This window comes from Equus przewalskii, chromosome 9 (genome assembly GCF_037783145.1).
Source record: "Equus przewalskii isolate Varuska chromosome 9, EquPr2, whole genome shotgun sequence".
Taxonomy (NCBI): domain Eukaryota; kingdom Metazoa; phylum Chordata; class Mammalia; order Perissodactyla; family Equidae; genus Equus; species Equus przewalskii.
The window spans coordinates 77272912-77291263 of NC_091839.1; the positions used below are offsets into that span (position 1 = coordinate 77272912).

The 18352-nt window shown below is 40.4% G+C and overlaps 1 protein-coding gene across 6 annotated transcripts; it reads left to right on the plus strand.

Annotated features, from left to right (window-relative positions):
- The first annotated feature begins 5814 nt into the window (after positions 1 to 5814).
- Positions 5815 to 18301, plus strand: ARG1 (arginase 1). 6 transcript variants are annotated; one of them, XM_008508175.2, is made up of 9 exons: positions 5815 to 5920; positions 6194 to 6394; positions 9895 to 9967; positions 12360 to 12534; positions 14385 to 14544; positions 15769 to 15863; positions 17004 to 17108; positions 17319 to 17455; positions 17697 to 18301. In XM_008508175.2, exons 2-9 carry the CDS (start codon positions 6260 to 6262, stop codon positions 17861 to 17863), a joined length of 1047 nt encoding a protein of 348 aa, XP_008506397.1. In that variant the 5' UTR covers positions 5815 to 5920; positions 6194 to 6259; the 3' UTR covers positions 17864 to 18301. The 6 variants fall into 6 exon arrangements, with proteins under 6 accessions (XP_008506397.1, XP_008506402.1, XP_008506399.1 ...); XM_008508180.2 differs by having other exon boundaries at positions 5825 to 5920; positions 12360 to 12441; XM_008508177.2 differs by having other exon boundaries at positions 5827 to 5920; positions 6197 to 6394.
- The last annotated feature ends 51 nt before the right edge of the window (positions 18302 to 18352 follow it).

Here is an 18352-nt window from a genome sequence, read left to right on the forward strand (position 1 = left end):
TAAGTCTACCTGCAAATTTGCAGTTTCTACGAATGGTGGGTTAAGTTACTGAGATCATCTCTTTGATGAAAACAACCAAAAATACTGAGCAAAACTCACTTAAAAGCAGTGATGGCCTAACACGACAGTAAAGAACTTTGAGGCTAAAATTAAAATGGAAAATGGGAACCCCAAGGAGTAAGCTAGAACAGAAGCTGATTTTGCTTTGGGGAATTTGACAATTCAGGTAAATTTTAACTTTCGTGTTGACAGCCTCGTGGAGTGAAGTGGACATAAATCAAAGTTCAGGTCATACACAAAGTTCAGAATTGAGAAGGAAATCCCCCCAAAAAAGCTGTGACCCTAAGGGGCTAGATCTTCAGAGTAAGGTGGACAAGAGTTAACCAGGTTTCACAAAGATTTGCATCCAAGTTTCCATTCACCTGGGTGGTACAGGGAACCTGAGCCTTCGAATCTGATTTAAGGTAGTCCTAAACTTGTTTTGTCCCCACGTCCCTGGAAACTACACAAATCTTCTCTGGAGGAAGGTACATTCCTCATACTCTCACATTACTCCTGAAAATACTTTCATTCACAGTGACCAACACAGACACAAAGATGACCTGGCATTAAAAAAACAAATCACCGTAAGAAAGAAACAATAAGAACAGAGATAGGCCTACAAAGATTTCAAATACTACCATTACCAGATACAGACTACAGTCTGACTATACTTACTATGTTTAAAGAAATAAAAGACAAACTTGGAAATAATTACGAGAGGAAGGAAATCAGACCAAAAAAGATGGAATACTATAACAGTGAAAACTGAGAATTCATGGAACAGATTTAGCTGAAGAAAGAATTATTGAACCAGGAAATAGGTCAGAAGATATTGTCCAGAAGGCAACATGGAAGGACAAAAAGACAAAGAGCAAGAGATAGGAGAATAGAGTTAGAAGGCCTAACATACTTTTAACTTTAATCCCAGAAGGAGAAGAGAGAGAATATGAGGCGCAGAATGGGAGACACTTGAACACATGAAAATGGCTAGGGATTTAAAAAAAATTGATAAACAATATTTATCCATAGATTCAAGAAGCCTAACAAATCCAAGAAAGATATATAGAAGTCCACAGCTAAATAGAGCACATCAAAACTACAGAAACGCCTAGACCAAACCCATTTTCCTCCAGAAATGCCTCAATGGATTCTTAAATAAATTAACCCCCAGAGCATGAACCAAGATATTTTATTTTACAAAAAAACTCTGCCATCCCTTAAGTTAATACACTTCTTGTTTCCTTTAATGATTACAAGAAATTGATATCCAGTGCCAACTAATAGACAGGCACACTAAAACTCCTTGGCAAAAGATAAAATTTTGCTTTTAGTTTCAGTTTAATTTTTCAAAGAAGTTAGACTTTGAGGGTATCCACCATTTAATAGAGCAAATCAAAGGAAAGAAAGCACTGGAACATGAAGTATAAAACTTGGTTTGACTCTCTAGGTTTGGCTAGAGAACATGACGAATTTTCTGGGATTCTCTGTAAATTTTTTCAGAGTGCATGGTTCACTGCTCACCAGGTTTCATCTCTGAAAGATTCTGAAAATCCTTTTAATCTTTTAAAAGGTAAAGCTTGACTGTCTCGTTTCCAAGAATGCAGAAGTCTTTGCAGGTGAAGAGAGGTGGCCTGAGGAACGGCGAACAGCATTGGAGGAATCCAAGACATGTGGATTCCATTCTCAGTTTTAGACTCAATTAGCTGTGTGACTTGGACAAGCCACTCTGCCTCAGGGGCCACAGTTAGTTCACACGCTTGTCACCGTATGTTTCTGACCACACTGACCTTCGAGTAAATCTCGATCCCAACAGTGGGCATACACGGTAGTTCTCCGGCTTCAGTCTTTGCCCATTAGTGCAAGAGAATCAAAGTCCCCGTACTACTTCTAGGTGTCACCTGCAGGTGACTCATATGTGCTCATGAGCTGAGTGATTTTAATTTCTTAAGATTTATACCTTCTTTTTCTCCCTGTTTTTTGACTCTCTTTGGGAGTCTGCAGCTGCAGCTTCCAAAATGAGACTTAAACGTCTTCCCCAGACACCAAGGCTGCAGTTCAGGGTTCTATTGAGCACTGCATGATACTCTGGGGACCTCAGGGCACTGAAGTGTGTGGAGCTCTCCCTTTGAGGTTACCGTCTGTCACCTGGTGCAGGGCTGCCTTGAGTTCCCTGTGCTCATAGAGAGGTCAGTGACATTGCTCTTCAAACTTCTGTTTCCTACAGCCTCCACACTCCCAGGGGTACGGCTTCAAGTCTGGCTGGATAAAGAGGGAGGAAGGCAAGGAAAGAAGAGAGGCTAGAAACACACAGTTGTGAAGCCCCGTGAGCCAGACAAGGAGAGTGCACCTTCTTTTGTGGCTGCCGAGTCTGCTCAGGCTTCTAGCATGGCTCAAAGGGTTAGGAGAGTTCCCACCCAGAGACAGGACCAGGTTACTTACCCATTTTGAACATTTCCATAAACTCAAAGTATTCTAGTAGCAGGCTATCCTTAGTGTGTTGGGTTTAAAGAGTCAGGACAATGCACCAAATGAGATGGTTTCCTGAAATCACTCCATTAAAGATTTAGTCTTTTGGATTTTGTGTATTTTCCAGCCCTCTATAAAAATACTAAGAATCCTGGGCTTCATCTGGAAAGAGTCTTGTTTTTTAGCTGGCTGATGAAAGACAATGCAGAAATGGGCCACAATTTGGAGCCTTAGAAAGAGAAAGAGGGAGAGAGTAAGAGCTATGCCACTGTCTGGTTCCTCTCAGCATGCAACTTACTTATTCATCCTTTCTTTATTATTGCAAAAACCTTAATTGAGGGCTTTTAGGGGTTTCATTGTGTCCCCTCAAAAGGTATGTTGAAGTCTTAATCTCCAGTACCTCAGAATGTGGCTCTATTCGGAAATAGTGTTGTTGCAGATACATTAGTTAAGTCAAGATGAGATCATACTGGAGCAGGGTGAGCCCTTAATCCAATATGAACTGTATCCTTACAAGAAGATGGTCATGTGAAAACACAGAGACCTGGGAAGAACGCCATGTGAAGACGGAGGATTGGAGCAATGCATCTGTGAGCCAAGGAACACCAAAGATTGCTAGAAAACCACCAGAAGCTAGAAAGAAGGAAGAAGGATTCCCACGTAGGTTTCAGAAGGAGCACAGCTCTGCGACACCTTGGTTTCAGACTTCCAGCCTCCAGAACTCTGAGACAGTAGATTTCCGATATTTCAAGTCATCCAGTTTCTGGTATTTTGTTACGGGAACTCCAGGAAACTAACACAAGGGCACGTGTGCGAAATCTCATTTTAGTGGCTTTGAGTCAAAGTCAAACAAGATATAGTCCCATACTCAGGGAATTGTTAGACAGGATTTTTTTAAAAAAGAAAGAGAGAGATTGGTTAAGAGGTTTGTATTGTTAGCAGAAGAGCTTTAAGAACTCAATATACATACTCCAAAGTAAATTAAAGAATTGAGCTGGAAAAAGTGGAGTCTGATAGGATGACATAGGTAAGATGCCCTCTGTCCTCTTCCTTTAGAAGTCCTGAGATGACAGCTTTGGAGATTGAAAAGATAGTTTATGTTTATAACAGAAAGGAAGCAGTGCTCACTAGAAGTCAGCATGAGGTTACCCAGAACAGGGTCTGTCAGGGTCAACTCATTGCCTTTGACAGAGAAGTCTGACTGGTAGATGACAACAGATCGCAGACAAAGTGTAGCGAGAATTGATGGACATGCCTGGTGATACCCCTCCTGATGTCCTTATGGACGAGAGGGGTGGTTGAGTTGGGAACTGAGTGAGCAGCTGTACCTAGGACTGATGATTCATTAATGGAGCTGTGCCCATCAGTGAAATGCCACGGAGCTCTTGCTGCCCTCTTCAACACTTTTGTTAGTGACCTGGAAAAGGCAGGCATCATCAAAGTTGTCTTTGATGGGCCAGATGACTCTGTCGACACCTGGATATATGCTCTCAGTTCCGGATGAAAGCACGTACTTAAGGAGGGCATAGGGAAACCAGAAAATGTTTTGAAGAGAATGATCAAGTTGGTGAGGTATTTGGGGATATTCAGGCTAAACAAGAGAAGAACAGGAAAGACAAGACAGGCAAGAGAGAGTGTTTTCCCTGGATTGAAGGGATATGATCAATGGGTCAAAGAACAGGAAGGCAATCTCAGCTTGATGGAGAAGGGACTTTCATATGTTTGAGCCTTTTTTTAAAAAATGCAGGCAACAAAACGTGAATGATAGCAAATCTCTAGAGATTTGTCTATAAATTTAGTAAAAATTCTAGCAGGAATTTTTTTTTAAGAATCTAACAACTTATTCTAAATATATGGAAGAATAGAGGCTTATAAACAGCTAAATCAATTTCAAAAAAGAAGAGCAAAAATGTTACTCTTGTCCAGTTTATAATAAGATATACCAGAATGTCATGATGATAAGACAACGTGGACCTGGTTCAGCCACAGGTAAATAAAACAACGGAACAGAACCAAGAGCTCAGCAATACACTCCTGTGTGTATGGGAACTTGCTGTATGATGGAGATACTATTCGAATCAATGAAGGAAGTGGATGGACAGCTCAATGGGTGTTGTTGAGGAAACTTATGGATTTTATAGGGAAAATTATAGTCAGAAAATTTATACTATACAAAGATGGGTGAAGATAGATTAAAGAACTGAATGTGAAAGATGAACTCTAAAGCAAATATAAGAACATGTAGAAATACATATTAGCAATTTTGGAGTAGAAAGAACTTCAACAAAATTTCCAAAGTACAAAGCATAAGGTAAAAATTATTCAATTGTCTATTTCAAAATTAAGGATTTTGAGTGCGTATACAAAGTTATCAGATTACTGACAGATTGGGACAAGTTATTTGCAGTGTAACACCATAAGAGATTAATACCTAGCTATACAAAATACCACAAGTAAATATTTGGGACATACAAGCAAATCCACGAGTAAACAATAGGAAGCCTATTTGGAAAACGGTCCTATTAAATTGGACCTTTGAGACCTTGGTTTCCTCATCCCTTATTCCCAAAATATTTATTGAGTGCCTGTCACATATCAGTACTGTTCGAGTACTGGGTATACAGCAGATAAAATTCCCTGCCCTTATGGAATTTAAATACCCCACAATGTTCTCTCCCACCAATAGGAAGAATAAATTAGTTTCTACTAAGTGAATTTTCGTTTTAAATCAATCATGTCATTTTAAAGTTGGCAGACTTTTTAGGGTGCATTTCTTCCTATTCCTTACTTTTGTATGACAATAAACGACTTACTGGACAACTCACACGGGTCTGACAAGCACACTAAGCTGATGCTAGTAGGGTTTAGAACGTAAAGCCCCAGGGTTAGGCGGATCCAGAAGGTCTAAGACCAAATCAAGGCTCTTCCTCTACAATCCATGTGTGACATTTGGCGAACTACCTGAGCTTCAATTCCTTCGTCAGTAAAATGGCACCAATGATGAGATGTCATAAAATTGGTATAAGGATTAAATGAGATCATATAAAACAGGTCAGCATCTGACACATGTTAAAAACTCAACGTTGGCTATTTTTACTTCTATACCTTGATTATGGTTTTATGATTCCCAAAATTGCTATTTTCCTGCATACTATATTTCAAAATTAGTATGGTAAAATCCCTGGGTTTAATCAGACAATTAATTTTTTCTTTAAGTAGTAATCAGAAAAGAAAGTCGTATGCTTTCCCTGAGACTGAACTCTAGTGGTGCATGAGGTGTGTCTCGTGGATTAACCATTAATCTTAGTGTGTGAAACCTAAATTCAGGGTTGTAGAGCTGGAAGGGATGTGAGAGACCATTTTGCCACTCCCAGCCCTTTTGCACACGGGGGGTTTCACGGGCCTGGAGGAGGTAAGTGCTGTGCCCTGAGTTTGCACAGCTAGAATGATGGCACTGCTTATGTGATTTCTATTAATTGATTATGATTAGAAAAGATAATTGTGATTCAGGAATCATGGTTCTGATGAGGAAAGATTAATGTTACCAGCAGGTTTTATCAAATGGGTATAAACTGGTGACATGAATAATCTCACTTAATTAGAGACATAGACTTAGAGGGCTCATGGTTATTTAACATAGGAAGAACTTGCCAGACTTCTAGTTGACTATCATTCTTTGGTTCAGTAGGTGGAGCCAATCTTCCTCATTAGAATAAGATAAAGAGTCAACCTAATTATAAATGCAAAAAAAATGTGCTCTCCGTCATTGAGGGTTGCAGAGTGGCAGCTGGCTGGAGACCTCGGGTGCAGTGACAAGAAGTGTCAGAGCATGAGTTCCAAGTCAAAATCCATAGGGGTCATCGGAGCTCCTTTCTCAAAGGGCCAGGTGAGTCAAAAGCCTGGCTTTGAATAACTGGAATTTAATACAAAGTTTCAGAATTTAAAATTAGTAAGTTGTTAATATCTGGTTAGTTAAGTTTTCTGATGCAACCTGGCCCTTAAATATACATTTTCAAATCTTCTCACCATTTTGCAACATTGTATCATTATGGTCACCAGCCCACTTATTCTTGGGGCACCTAATCTAGCCACAACCAATTTTATTTGAATCTACTAAATTTTTCCTCATAATTTTTAGGAGAAAACATTTTTATTTGAATGGAAATGGATTATTGCTGCATTGTAGGAACTCATTGAGATTCTGTGCTCTAGTTTCTTTTGCTGTTACTGTGTATATGTAGAGGAAGAATTCTAAGAAAATGTTTTGCTTCTTATATAAAAATTCATAGATTGGTGGCAACTTTCAGACTTCTTTGAATTTGAATAACCTATATATTACTGCTTTATGCAACTCTGTGAGTGATTCATATTATCTGAGGGGTTGAATGATTCTATAAAAGTGCTAATTCACGGACTAGGTAGACTCCTTCCTGTACCTCTCTTGAAGGGGAAAAACGAAAAATGAAAGAAAATCTGGCTGCAAGTTGGCAACGTGGAAAGGACTAATGGATTTATGAAACTCAGATTGCCAAAACAAGACAGAAACATTTAAATATACACTCTTCTGCCCGGACACACTCATTCTGGTAAACATAATGAGATTATAGACACCTTAGACATCAGTATGTGTCTGTGCTTAAAGAGTTAAAAAAAAGAGAGCAAAAACAAAAACAGACAAGCCCAAGTTGAAATTGACATTCCTGAGGCAGATTTTTTGTCATCGTCGTTGTTTTAAATGGAGGCTTCTCCAGGTTTCTCAGAATTCTCTTTGCCCATCTGGGCAGCAGTTTACTCCTCTTCATTTTGAACTCTTGTTGTGCACTCTGGCTCTTTATTGCAAAACAAATTGAGAAAGGTCAGACGTAAATGCTGCCCACGTCCCCTGGAAATCCTTCAAAGGGCTTTCTCAGAGCACAAGGACATTTTGCTGACGTGGACACGTTTCTCTTAATGCCAGGGTTAATCGCAAAATCCGCAGCGGAATGCTCACCTGTTCTTGGGACAGCTTCTAACAAAGATGGAATTGAAATAGCTGACCAAAGAGAAGGAAAGGAGGGAGGGAAACAGAAACGAAGGCAGAAAGGAAGGAAAGGAGGAAGGAAGGAAGGAGGGAGGGAGGGAGGCAGGGAGGCAGGGAGGGTAGGAAGGAAGGAAGGAAGGAAGGAAGGAGTAGGGAGAGCAGTCTAAATATGCTGTGGCCCCTGGAGCTCGGCAGAAGTCCTGCTGATAACAGCAGCCCCTTCTAAGGGATAGTATTTTGAATTATAGTCTGATGCATTTTCTGTTCTCAGTAATTCTTTTTTTTACCTCTGTACAGCTCTTCCCCCATTTAAACATGGCCCTATGAGAATGAAGCTTATTGTCTCATCATAGTAAAGACTCAGAGAGATTTTTCTACACTAAGCCATAGCATAGAAGGAAAAAAATGGCAGAAGCTTCTGTCCTCAGCTAAAGGAGGTAAAAGTTTGACAAACAGGCAAGGGAGAGGATTAGAAGGCAGATGACTAGAAGGATGAGTCTGAGAAAGGACTCCATCTCCTGCCTCATCCCCTGGCAAGGCAGTTCGAGGCTGGGGAGAGGTGGTGGCAAAAAATGAAGTAGGTATATTTATTTTATAGTTGAGTTAACTAGGGCTCAGAGAGGTTTGGTAACTTGCTCAAGGTCACCCAGCCTTGACTGTGTGACTCCAGACAGGACTGTTTGACCCCAAAGCCTGTGCCCCTGACCCACATTGACGCAGCTCCGCAGTGGATCTTACACTTGTGGCCAGTTAGGGATTGAGACCCAGCTTCAAAGTCAGCAGAGCTAACAAAACGATTTCCAAAATGGGCAGATAAACCAAGCAATGAGGAAAGAGCAATCTTGAGAAGCAGTTAGAATCGAACAAAAAAGCTTGCTAGCAAGTGTCACTCCAGGAAACTGAACGACTCTGTTAGAGTAAATATAATGTCAACTAAGGGCTCTACTGCATTTGTTCTAACTTTTGAAAGGGAGAGAATAAAAGGCCAGGGAGTGTGATCAAATTGACAATTTTTGAGCAGCTACTAAGTGTCAGCCCTACAATACAAAATACGGTGTGGCAAGTGTAAAGAACGTTGGACTGAAAGCTAATAACGGAGAAAAGATAAAAACAAACACAAAACCAAAGGCAAAACTTGTGCCAAGCAGCACTCTATTGGGGTTTAAAGAAGCAGAAATTGTATCTCCTTGATGAGAGAGCAGGGGTCATGCAGGAATAGAACGGAGCGAAGGAGTGAAGTGTGTCAGGCGGAGCATGTGGGGTCCCTCGTGGCCAGGGACAAGAATCTGACCTCAAAGACTTGTCTGGAAGCTAGGGCAAGTCATCTGGTAATTTCAACTGGGAAGAAATATTTGCTTAGTTCCAATCCCAGGGACAGACGCACCTGTCTTTGGGCACGTCTTCTTCTCTGACGATGAGAGAGAACTGTATCTAAAAGACTTGTTGGAAGTTAGCATCAGAGAGACACACAAAAGAACAATTTCTTTGGGTCGCTAATCTGCCAGGAGGCTGGAGAAGACTTTACTGCCAGTAGCAAGCATGTGAGCTTCCTGATGTAGGAACACCAAGGGTAGGATTCTGTCAACTGTCCTTCAGCAGGTCACACCTTGAAATACCAGGCTGGTCTTTGTGGTTTCAGCTCCCACGGGATGATTTTCCCTGCTGCCTGCTTCCTCCCCAAGTGCCCTAACTGACTACCTTGGGGATCTGCACGTAGGTCTCGCTTATGCCACGCTCTTGTTTTTCTTATGCCTTTGCTGAAACTGCTCCCTCGGTTTGCAAAGTTTGTCACTCATCCTACTCATGTTGCAAGACTCAGCTGAAATGTTATCTGTTCCGTGAAGCCTGCCCTGATGCGCTCTGACCCCAGCAGAGCTAGGAGCCTCCCATTTTTGTTGTTTACATCTTGCATCTGCGATGAAGCAACTCTCCAGTACTCTAAATCCCTGATCAGCTTACGAGTTACTCAAAGAAAGAAGTGTCTCCTTTTAGTTATTATATCTCCACCGATCAGAGTGCTTTTGTACAATATGTGTGTTCACTATGCTGATAATGTGGCGCCATGGGAAGAGGAGACGCAGGTTTTGCAATCCAAAGTACTCGGATATGAGCTAAGTTTCTGCCACTTGTTAGCTGTGTGCCTGTAGGAAAATTATATAACCTTTCTGATTCTAGATCCTCATATTTGACATAGGAATCATTCAGTCTACCTGGCTAGGATAATTAAATCAGATGATGTAAATTCTTGGCTCTGTAGGAACTCAAAAAATGATAGTTACTATTCAACTGATTAAATAATAAAAAGGGTTCCTATTGTGGGTATCTGACAGTCATGTCTGATTTACCCTATTTTTTAAATTTTTCAGCCACGAGGAGGAGTGGAAGAAGGCCCTACAGTATTGAGAAAGGCTGGTCTGCTTGAGAAACTTAAGGAACTAGGTAATTTTTAAGTTGAAAGATATCATTCCGATTTCCATCTCACCCTGAAGGAAGGAGCTGGCTCCTGCTAAAATGGAGTCTGTCTGGAATGACACTGATACCATGAAATTGCAGCACTGGGTATAACTTGAGCGGTACATCCTATAACAAAAGCACCGTATGGGGAGAATGCTCAATAAATATTGTTGGATTAATACCCTCACTCAGTTGTTTTGTCTTTCCAGCCAGACTACTGTATAAGAGAATCTCTGTGTGCAAGAACTGGGCTTGGTGTGGGTGGTTGGGGCGTCGGGGGAACTAAAAATGGAAGGCAAGGGGAGCGGGAGTACCCTGCTAGCAAGAGGACCCCTACTGTAAAAGGAAATTAAATAAAACAGTAATACTAATACTTAGTGTTTGCATAGTGTATATGTGTCTGCATGCATATATATACATATATATATAATGAGCATGCAAATGAAAAATGATATATATTTTAAAAGAATAGGAAGTAAATGTCATCTTTATATATAAAACCCAATTGAAGTGTTGGCAAGGATATGGAGCAGCTGGAACCCTCATATATTTTGGGTGGGAATGCATAATGATACAGCCACTTTGGAAAGTAGTTTGGCAGTTTCTTAAATAAACATACATTTACCTTTTGACCCAGCAAATCTACTCCTAGGTATTTACCCAAGAGAAATGAAAACATATGTCCACACAGAGACACGTACTTGAATGTCTTTAGCAGCATTATTTATAATAGCCAAAAAGTGGACACAATAAAATACCATCAAAAGGTGAATGAATCAGTAAGAAGTGGTAAGTCCATACATGGGAGGTGTCAACAGTAAACAGGAGCAGACTACTGACACAAGCAAAACATGGGTGAATTTCGGAGACAATGCCCTGAGTAAAAGGCCAGGTACAGAGACTATACTGTATGACTGCACTACAGGAAATTCTTGAAAAGACGAAAGCGTGGCAGCAGAAAGCAGAGCAGCAGTTGTCTGGGAGTGGGGCAGGGAATGCCTGCCAAGGGGCAGGAGGGAATTTTGGGGGATAATGGAAGTGTTCTAAATCTTGATTATGGTGGCAGTTTCAAGACTGTAGATATTTCTAAAACTCATTGAGCTAAACTCCATTCCCAGGCTTTCTGTATGCTTAAAATGAATGAATTTTAGTGAATAAGAATTATACCTCAGGGCCAGCCCCATGGCTGAGTGGGTAAGTTCACGCTGGTTTGGATCCTGGGCACGGACATGGCACCGCTCATCAGGCCATGCTGAGGCGGCGTCCCACATAGCACAGCCAGAAGGATCTACAACTAGAATATACAACTAGGTACCAGGGGACTTTGGGGAGAGGAATTAAAAAAAAAAAGAAAGAAAGAAGATTGGCAACAGATGTTAGCTCAGGTGCCAAAAAAATTTATACCCTGTAACGCTAACAAAAAATAAAGACCCCAGTAGAGGACAGAAGACTTGGGTAAATGGACTGGATTAGTCCCTCAGTTAACAGGCAAATCTGGTCACGTTTTATATCAAGATAAACCTCTTGAAGGTGTTACTGAATCATGGATACACACAGATGTGTAATAAATACAATGTGAATGACTGGTTTGTTAGGAGCACTGAACTGATCCCATGTCACAATTTTACATGAAGCGCTGTATCCTGAAGCCTAACGCAGGGCTTTTAGGAAGCACACCCAGGTCCTTAGGAACTTTGGGTTACCTGCAATTTCTCCTTATTAAAAAGGTGTAATAATAAAGCCTTTATTTCCTGAGTTCGCCGAAGTGTTAGGCTTGTTGCTAGTCACATACGCTTATTTAATTCTGACAATACCACCACGAGGCAGGGACGACAGACAGAAGACGGAGCAGAACTGCTTCAGCGGGTGACACATTGGGTTGAAACCAAGGACTGCTAATGTAGAGTCAGAGAATTTAGAAAACGCTGGTGTATTTTCTTCTGGAAGAATATATATGTATTCTTTTTAAAAACTATTTCTTTACTACAAATGCAAGACAGGCTTATTTTAGAAAAGTAAAAAGCACATAAGCAGAGAGAGACAGACAGAGAAAAAGATAGTGAGCCACCCATTCAGGGCAAACCAGAAAGACACGACTGCCATACTTTAGGGTCTAGCCTAACTGGATGGATTCAAGACGCGTTTCCTGACAACCCAGGACACAGCAGGCACCGGTGCGTGGCACAGGTGAGTGATGACGTCAGGCAAAAGCGGACATGGTTTCTGCCTTCGTGACTTTCAGGGTCCTTCCAGAACTTTTCTTTCTTTAGACCTTAGAAAATACATTTATTTTGTAAACTTGGAATCATCCTACACAGACTGTTTTGTAATCTCTTTTTTTACTTAACCAACCTGTAACGTTTAATTTTAATTATAGAGTGTGATGTGAAAGACTACGGGGACCTGCCTTTCGCCGATGTCCCTAACGACAGTCCCTTTGGAATTGTGAAGAATCCAAGGTCGGTGGGAAGAGCGAGTGAGCAGCTGGCCGGTGTGGTGGCGGAAGTCAAGAAGAGTGGCCGGACCAGCCTGGTGCTGGGTGGAGACCACAGGTTTCAGTTAATGCTTGTCTCTATGGGAGTCTGGCGCAGATGGCATAAAGGAAGTGTAACCAAAACCACAAGAAGAGCGAAGATATGGAAGGGAGAGCATTGATCTGGTATTTTATACCAGATTTTCTGCCTTTTTTCTTTTATTTTTATTGGTTACTACTTTATTTTGGAAACACAGGCTTAGCTCTATTTGAAGGCTTGCGCTATCCTTATCTATCACAGCAGAAAATACATATACAATACATATGAAATGATTTTGGCAAAATATTCAGCAGAGGCTTACATTTCTAAATAAATAAGGACTGAGGAAATTCATAGTCAGCTTACTATACTTCACCACTGATAATAGGAACAACTCTTTTAGGCCAACATTTAAAAGTACGTGTTTTCCACTATAAAAGTAATAATTACAAAATTTTTGAAACACACACAAATGTTAAAAAAAAAAAAAACAGCAGTAATTGTAGCTACCTAATAACCATTTCAACTGGAATTGAAAATCTAGCATATTTCCTTCACGTTGTATGTTTTCCCTTGTATATGATTTTGTTTTACAATTGCGTGTACGTGTTTATCTACAGTACAAATTTCCTTCCGTTACTTCACATATATAAGCATAATATTTTACTGTTGCATAATTTTTCATCAGGGTATTATATCACTATATGTATCCATACTGTCAGATACTCACGGTATTTTCAAATTTTCACCATTACAAATAATGTGGAAAAGATCATCTTTGCGCACAAGCCTTTCTAACGTTTACTCTTAAGGTCAAAGGATATGTTCTCAGAAGTACGATCTGATCAAAAAGTACAAACGTTTCAAAGGCTCTTGATGCTGGAGTCAATTCCTTCAGCTCCCTCAGCTTTCTCCTTTAAAGCTGAACTCCGTTCCCAGGCTTTCTGTGACAAAACTGCAATTGAGAAACTAAGGCTCATTTCCTTTTTTGAAGTGGAAACATTTGTAAGTGGAAATTTTAAGAGAGGAAAATGGCCCAAAGACAAGAAACCTGAAGGGAAAACAAACATCAAGCTGGATAATCAACACCCTAACATCAAGGCAGGATTGCTTCGTCTTTGAGAGTCTACAAACTTGGGGTTCTCTGAATGAAACTTGAACATCCACGAGTGGGAGAATAGGCATTGTACGGCAAATCCTCATCTCTCAACTTTTGTGTAAAATATTACCTAGCTTTTCCATTCTGGCAAATTTTCTGGAGCCTGCAGCATTTGAGATGAACCTTGAGGGTTGTGGTCCTGGCTAAGGATGGGTCTTTAAATGTGGGGCAGGTTAAGCAGAAAGCAGGGCGCTGAATAGAGCGAGTGAGCACCGGGATATGCTGGCTGAAGTGGGTGTAAAGACTTCTGAGTGATGCTCCCTAACTGTAAAAGAATTGGAATTTAGGAAAAACGGAAGGACTCTCATAATTCATTTGGTAGAATTAAGAATTTACCAAGAGTGAAGAGAGTGCAGAAAATGAGCCTGAATTAACCCTGAGAACTGAGTATGTCTCGTGCTAAGGAATTTCTTGTGTGTCTAGTGTTTTTACACATATTTGAATTTTGGTTAAACTGTAATTTGCAATTTTATTAGAAGGTGGTTTCGAAAAAAAATCGCAAATATTTTAGTAATGCCATCGATGTAAATAACTTGTTAGTAACTATTAAGTGTAAGCTGTATTTTCTCAATTGTTATAATTGTTTAATTGGCATCTCCAACTTAAAACCCATCAGAAATATCAGCCACTCTGACTTAAAGGAAAACCGAGAGAGAGCACTGAGTTAATACTATGATGTATGTAATGATACTGCAAGCTTGATGTTCACACCAACATTTTTCCTCTAAAGCTTGGCCATTGGCAGCATCTCCGGCCACGCCAGGGTCCACCCGGATCTCTGTGTCATTTGGGTGGATGCTCACAGCGATATCAACACTCCACTGACAACCACAAGTGGGAACTTGCACGGACAGCCTGTGTCTTTCCTCCTGCAGGAACTAAAGGGACAGGTAAAAGGCTGGGTGGTTTTCTACTACCAAAGAATAATCTTTAGAAGTTTAGGTGGTGGAAGGGGAGTGAGAGCCCCTGTGCCATCTTATTCTTGGTGTAATCTCAAACCATTTTCTCAGCAACCAATAAGCAAAGGATTGGTGGGTAAAGGTGGTGAGGCTCTGTACCTCTACTTTACTTGATGGTTTGCATACTGACTCCATATACATCTTCCCTTTTGATTCTTAAACTACCCTTTTTAGTAGGTGGAACAGAGAATAATCCTTTATAAGCAAGTTAGCAGAGGTTCAGAGGTTAACCAACTTGCCCAAGACCACATGACAAGCGTATAGCAAGGCGAGGGCCAGACTGGTCTCCCGACATCACCTCTTTCTACTACACCTCACAGCATCTCAGTCCCACCAGTGTCCCCCCTTATGGGGTCTTTTCAGACACGGAGTTTTTAAATGCACATTACAGTGGTTTATTATTTAACATCTTTCCTGGGAGAAGCACATATCGAGATCAGAAGATGAACTACCCCCTTGTTCCCTAGAAACTTCTTTTCTGAAAGATGTAAGATGAAATTCCAGATTAAGATTTAACGTTGTCGCTCACAATTTTTATTGATATATGCAGTATATCAATACAATTTTTATTGATACAACTGTAGTATATTGGTCTTTATGATGATACTTGGGGATTCAAACCTCCTCATGTTAAATCGTCAGACATAACGTTTTCTAAACTGATGACCAAGTGATAGGTTTATACACTTGCAAAACCTGTGACTAGCACATGGGAACGGCCAAGCTTGGCTACAGGACATGGAAAAGCAACCGAGGTCTGGTCAAAATTTCCCTCAGCTACTCAAAGCCATCCTCTGGATTAAGTCCTGACTGAGAAAGAGAAGGAAGCGACGAAAGTAATGGAAGCACAGTGATTTCTTTACAGGAGTCTGGGAAGGTGGGGCCCAGTGGAAATGGGGTACAGAGCAGGCAAAGGCTGACAAGAGATTCAGGTTATGTCTGGGCCACAGGGTGAGGCTGGGTAAGGCCGAAGCACTTGAGCGTGCCACAAGAGGAGGCTGGCCTTCCCTTCTTAACTTTTATGATATTTTAATGATTTCCTCAAAAACTTATGTTTCGAATATAAGATACACGCAATCCAAAAGTCCATAACTTTCAATGTAAGATTTGCTCCATAGAGGCGTATATAACCAAATGGCAACACTGCGATTTTAGATCCCCGATGTGCCAGGATTCTCCTGGATGACTCCCTGCCTATCTGCCAAAGACATCGTGTACATCGGCCTGAGAGACGTGGACCCTGGGGAACAGTAAGTTTATTCCGTGATGCAATTTACTTTCATTTCTGTCCTTTTGCATGCTAGCTGTGCTGGTCAAACCTATGACAAAAAAGTATTTTAAGCCTCAAGTCTGTATGTCTAGATCCATATCTACATATGTTTACATATAGTCATGTGTCACTTAGGGATTCACTCTGAGAAGTGCATTATTAGGTGATTGGATCATTGTGCAAACATCAGAGTGTACTGAAGGAGAACAAAATGTGCCACCGCAAAATGTGTCTCTTTAACATGAGGATTATTTTAGGCTGATTATTTTCAAGAAACAAAAGACTCAGAAAGTTGTTCTTGTTGCCTCCACCTTAACTGCCTACAAGACTGCAGATAAATAAACCTGTCTCAGGAAGCAGCTATCACCTTAGCACAACAGGAACTAGGTGGTGGACAGGGAGGAACCTAGAAAAGCCCATTTCTTGGGCACCCTCTGTGTTTTTCTGCTTCTGTGTGGCCAAACACTTGTTTTCCAAATGTTTGCTCCTTGTCACCTACCTGTGAATTGCCTTCCTTGTCCTTGAAGTCCCTGAGTTTCCCCCCCAACACCTTCTTTTGTCTTTAGCTGGGTGGGGATGGTATTTAAGGTGAGGGCTTCTGTTATTTTGGAGAGCTACCTGGTTTTCCTGTGTTTCTCTCATGTATACATTTTATTCAACTTTTGTTTGTTTTCCTCCTGTTATTCTGTCTCATATCAATTTAATTCTTTGACCAGCCCAAAGAACCTAGAAGGGTAGAGGAAGATTTCCTCCTCCCCTACAGTACTCACACAAACCTAGATGGTATAGCCTATTACACACCTAGGCTCTAGAGTACTAATCTTATGGGACCACCATTGTATATGCAGTCTGTCCTTGACCGAAATGTCATTATGTGACACATATACACACACACATATATATATATGCAGGTGATTTTTATCTTAATGGACTTGCTATTAAAAATACATTGATACATACTTACAGTGTATTATATGTATTGATATACACATCACAGAACTTAAATATTTTAAGTTAAACATGTATCTTACCAAATTGAACTTTGCTTTAAAAGGAAAGAAGAGAACATAGTCAGCCTCCTTATTAATTGTAGATTATCTTAATATCTCCTCTTTCGCAGCTACATTTTGAAAACTCTGGGTATGAAATACTTTTCAATGACTGAAGTGGATAAACTGGGGATTGGCAAGGTGATGGAAGAAGCACTCAGCTATCTAGTAGGAAGGTATGATGCTTGGGTTCGTATGTGTAACATACATATTCTTAAAAGGACTTGACAGCAGTGCTAATCAACGTAAGTTATATAAAGTCTGTAAGTAAAATCACCTAACTTCACAGGGTTGTGACTTTTTATAAAGCAAGGTAAGAACTATATTTATCTACCAAGTATTAAACCACTGACTTTAAACTGAATTCTTTTCCCACCTCTTAAAAGAAAGAAAAGGCCAATTCATTTGAGCTTTGACGTTGATGGACTGGACCCATCTTTCACGCCAGCTACTGGCACACCAGTCGTGGGAGGTCTGTCTTACAGAGAAGGTGTCTACATCACAGAAGAAATTTACAAAACAGGTAGGTAAAAATCTGAGTGAATGATCAATACATACTTTGTCAATACATATCAATACCTCCCTGATCTGAAAATCAAGCCCCAGCCTGACACTTCCAGGATACCTGTGGCATGATGCAGTAACTATAGTGGTTTCCGGCGGTCACGCCCTCATCACCCTCCTGGATAGTATTTCAAGTCCAGGTACTGAATTTGAAATGTCAACTATTTAATAAATTGCATTACTTCCATTTGTCGTTGCAGGGCTACTCTCAGGATTAGATATAATGGAAGTAAACCCATCTCTGGGGAAGACACCAGAAGAAGTCACTTCCACGGTGAACACAGCGGTGGCAGTAACCTTGGCTTGTTTTGGAGCTGCTCGGGAGGGTAATCATAAGACTATTGACTACCTTAGCCCGCTGAAGTAAAGGTGGGACATCACATAAACATCTCAGCTAATGACGTAATTAGCAAATCTAATAATTTACTTAAGTTTACAGTTATCCTCTTAAAGATTTGGTCTTTCAGAAAAATGTTTTGCCTTAGTAAATATCAGTACAATTAGGATAAACTGTACCAATTTCTTCTTGGTGTAAAATTCAAGATCTGGAAATTCTAACTTTTGTGAAATTAAAAGGTTTACATTTCCCATTTTGGCAAAAGACTTATCCTTAGAAAGAGAACCATACATTAATTTTCAAAAAAAAATGTACTGGCAATAAAAATAAACACACACCTTCTTTAGGCCCCCACACATAGAGTGGGACTCCTGATGTCAGGAGGTAAAACCACCCCTCCTGAAAAGGGATCATATTTCCATGTTGTGCCAAACATGTAATTTTTATAATAAACTCTTTATAATAAGATTCTGTTGTATCTACATGTTTCTAAATACATGCAAAATACACACACACTCA

Excerpts from the sequence above, each read along its gene's own strand:
- ARG1 (XM_008508175.2), top strand. The coding sequence starts at position 6,260 with ATGTGCTCTCCGTCATTGAGGGTTGCAGAGTGGCAGCTGGCTGGAGAC. Across the intron at positions 14,545-15,768 it reads TGCAGGAACTAAAGGGACAG|ATCCCCGATGTGCCAGGATT; the intron begins GTAAAAGGCTGG and ends CTGCGATTTTAG. Across the intron at positions 15,864-17,003 it reads GACGTGGACCCTGGGGAACA|CTACATTTTGAAAACTCTGG; the intron begins GTAAGTTTATTC and ends CCTCTTTCGCAG.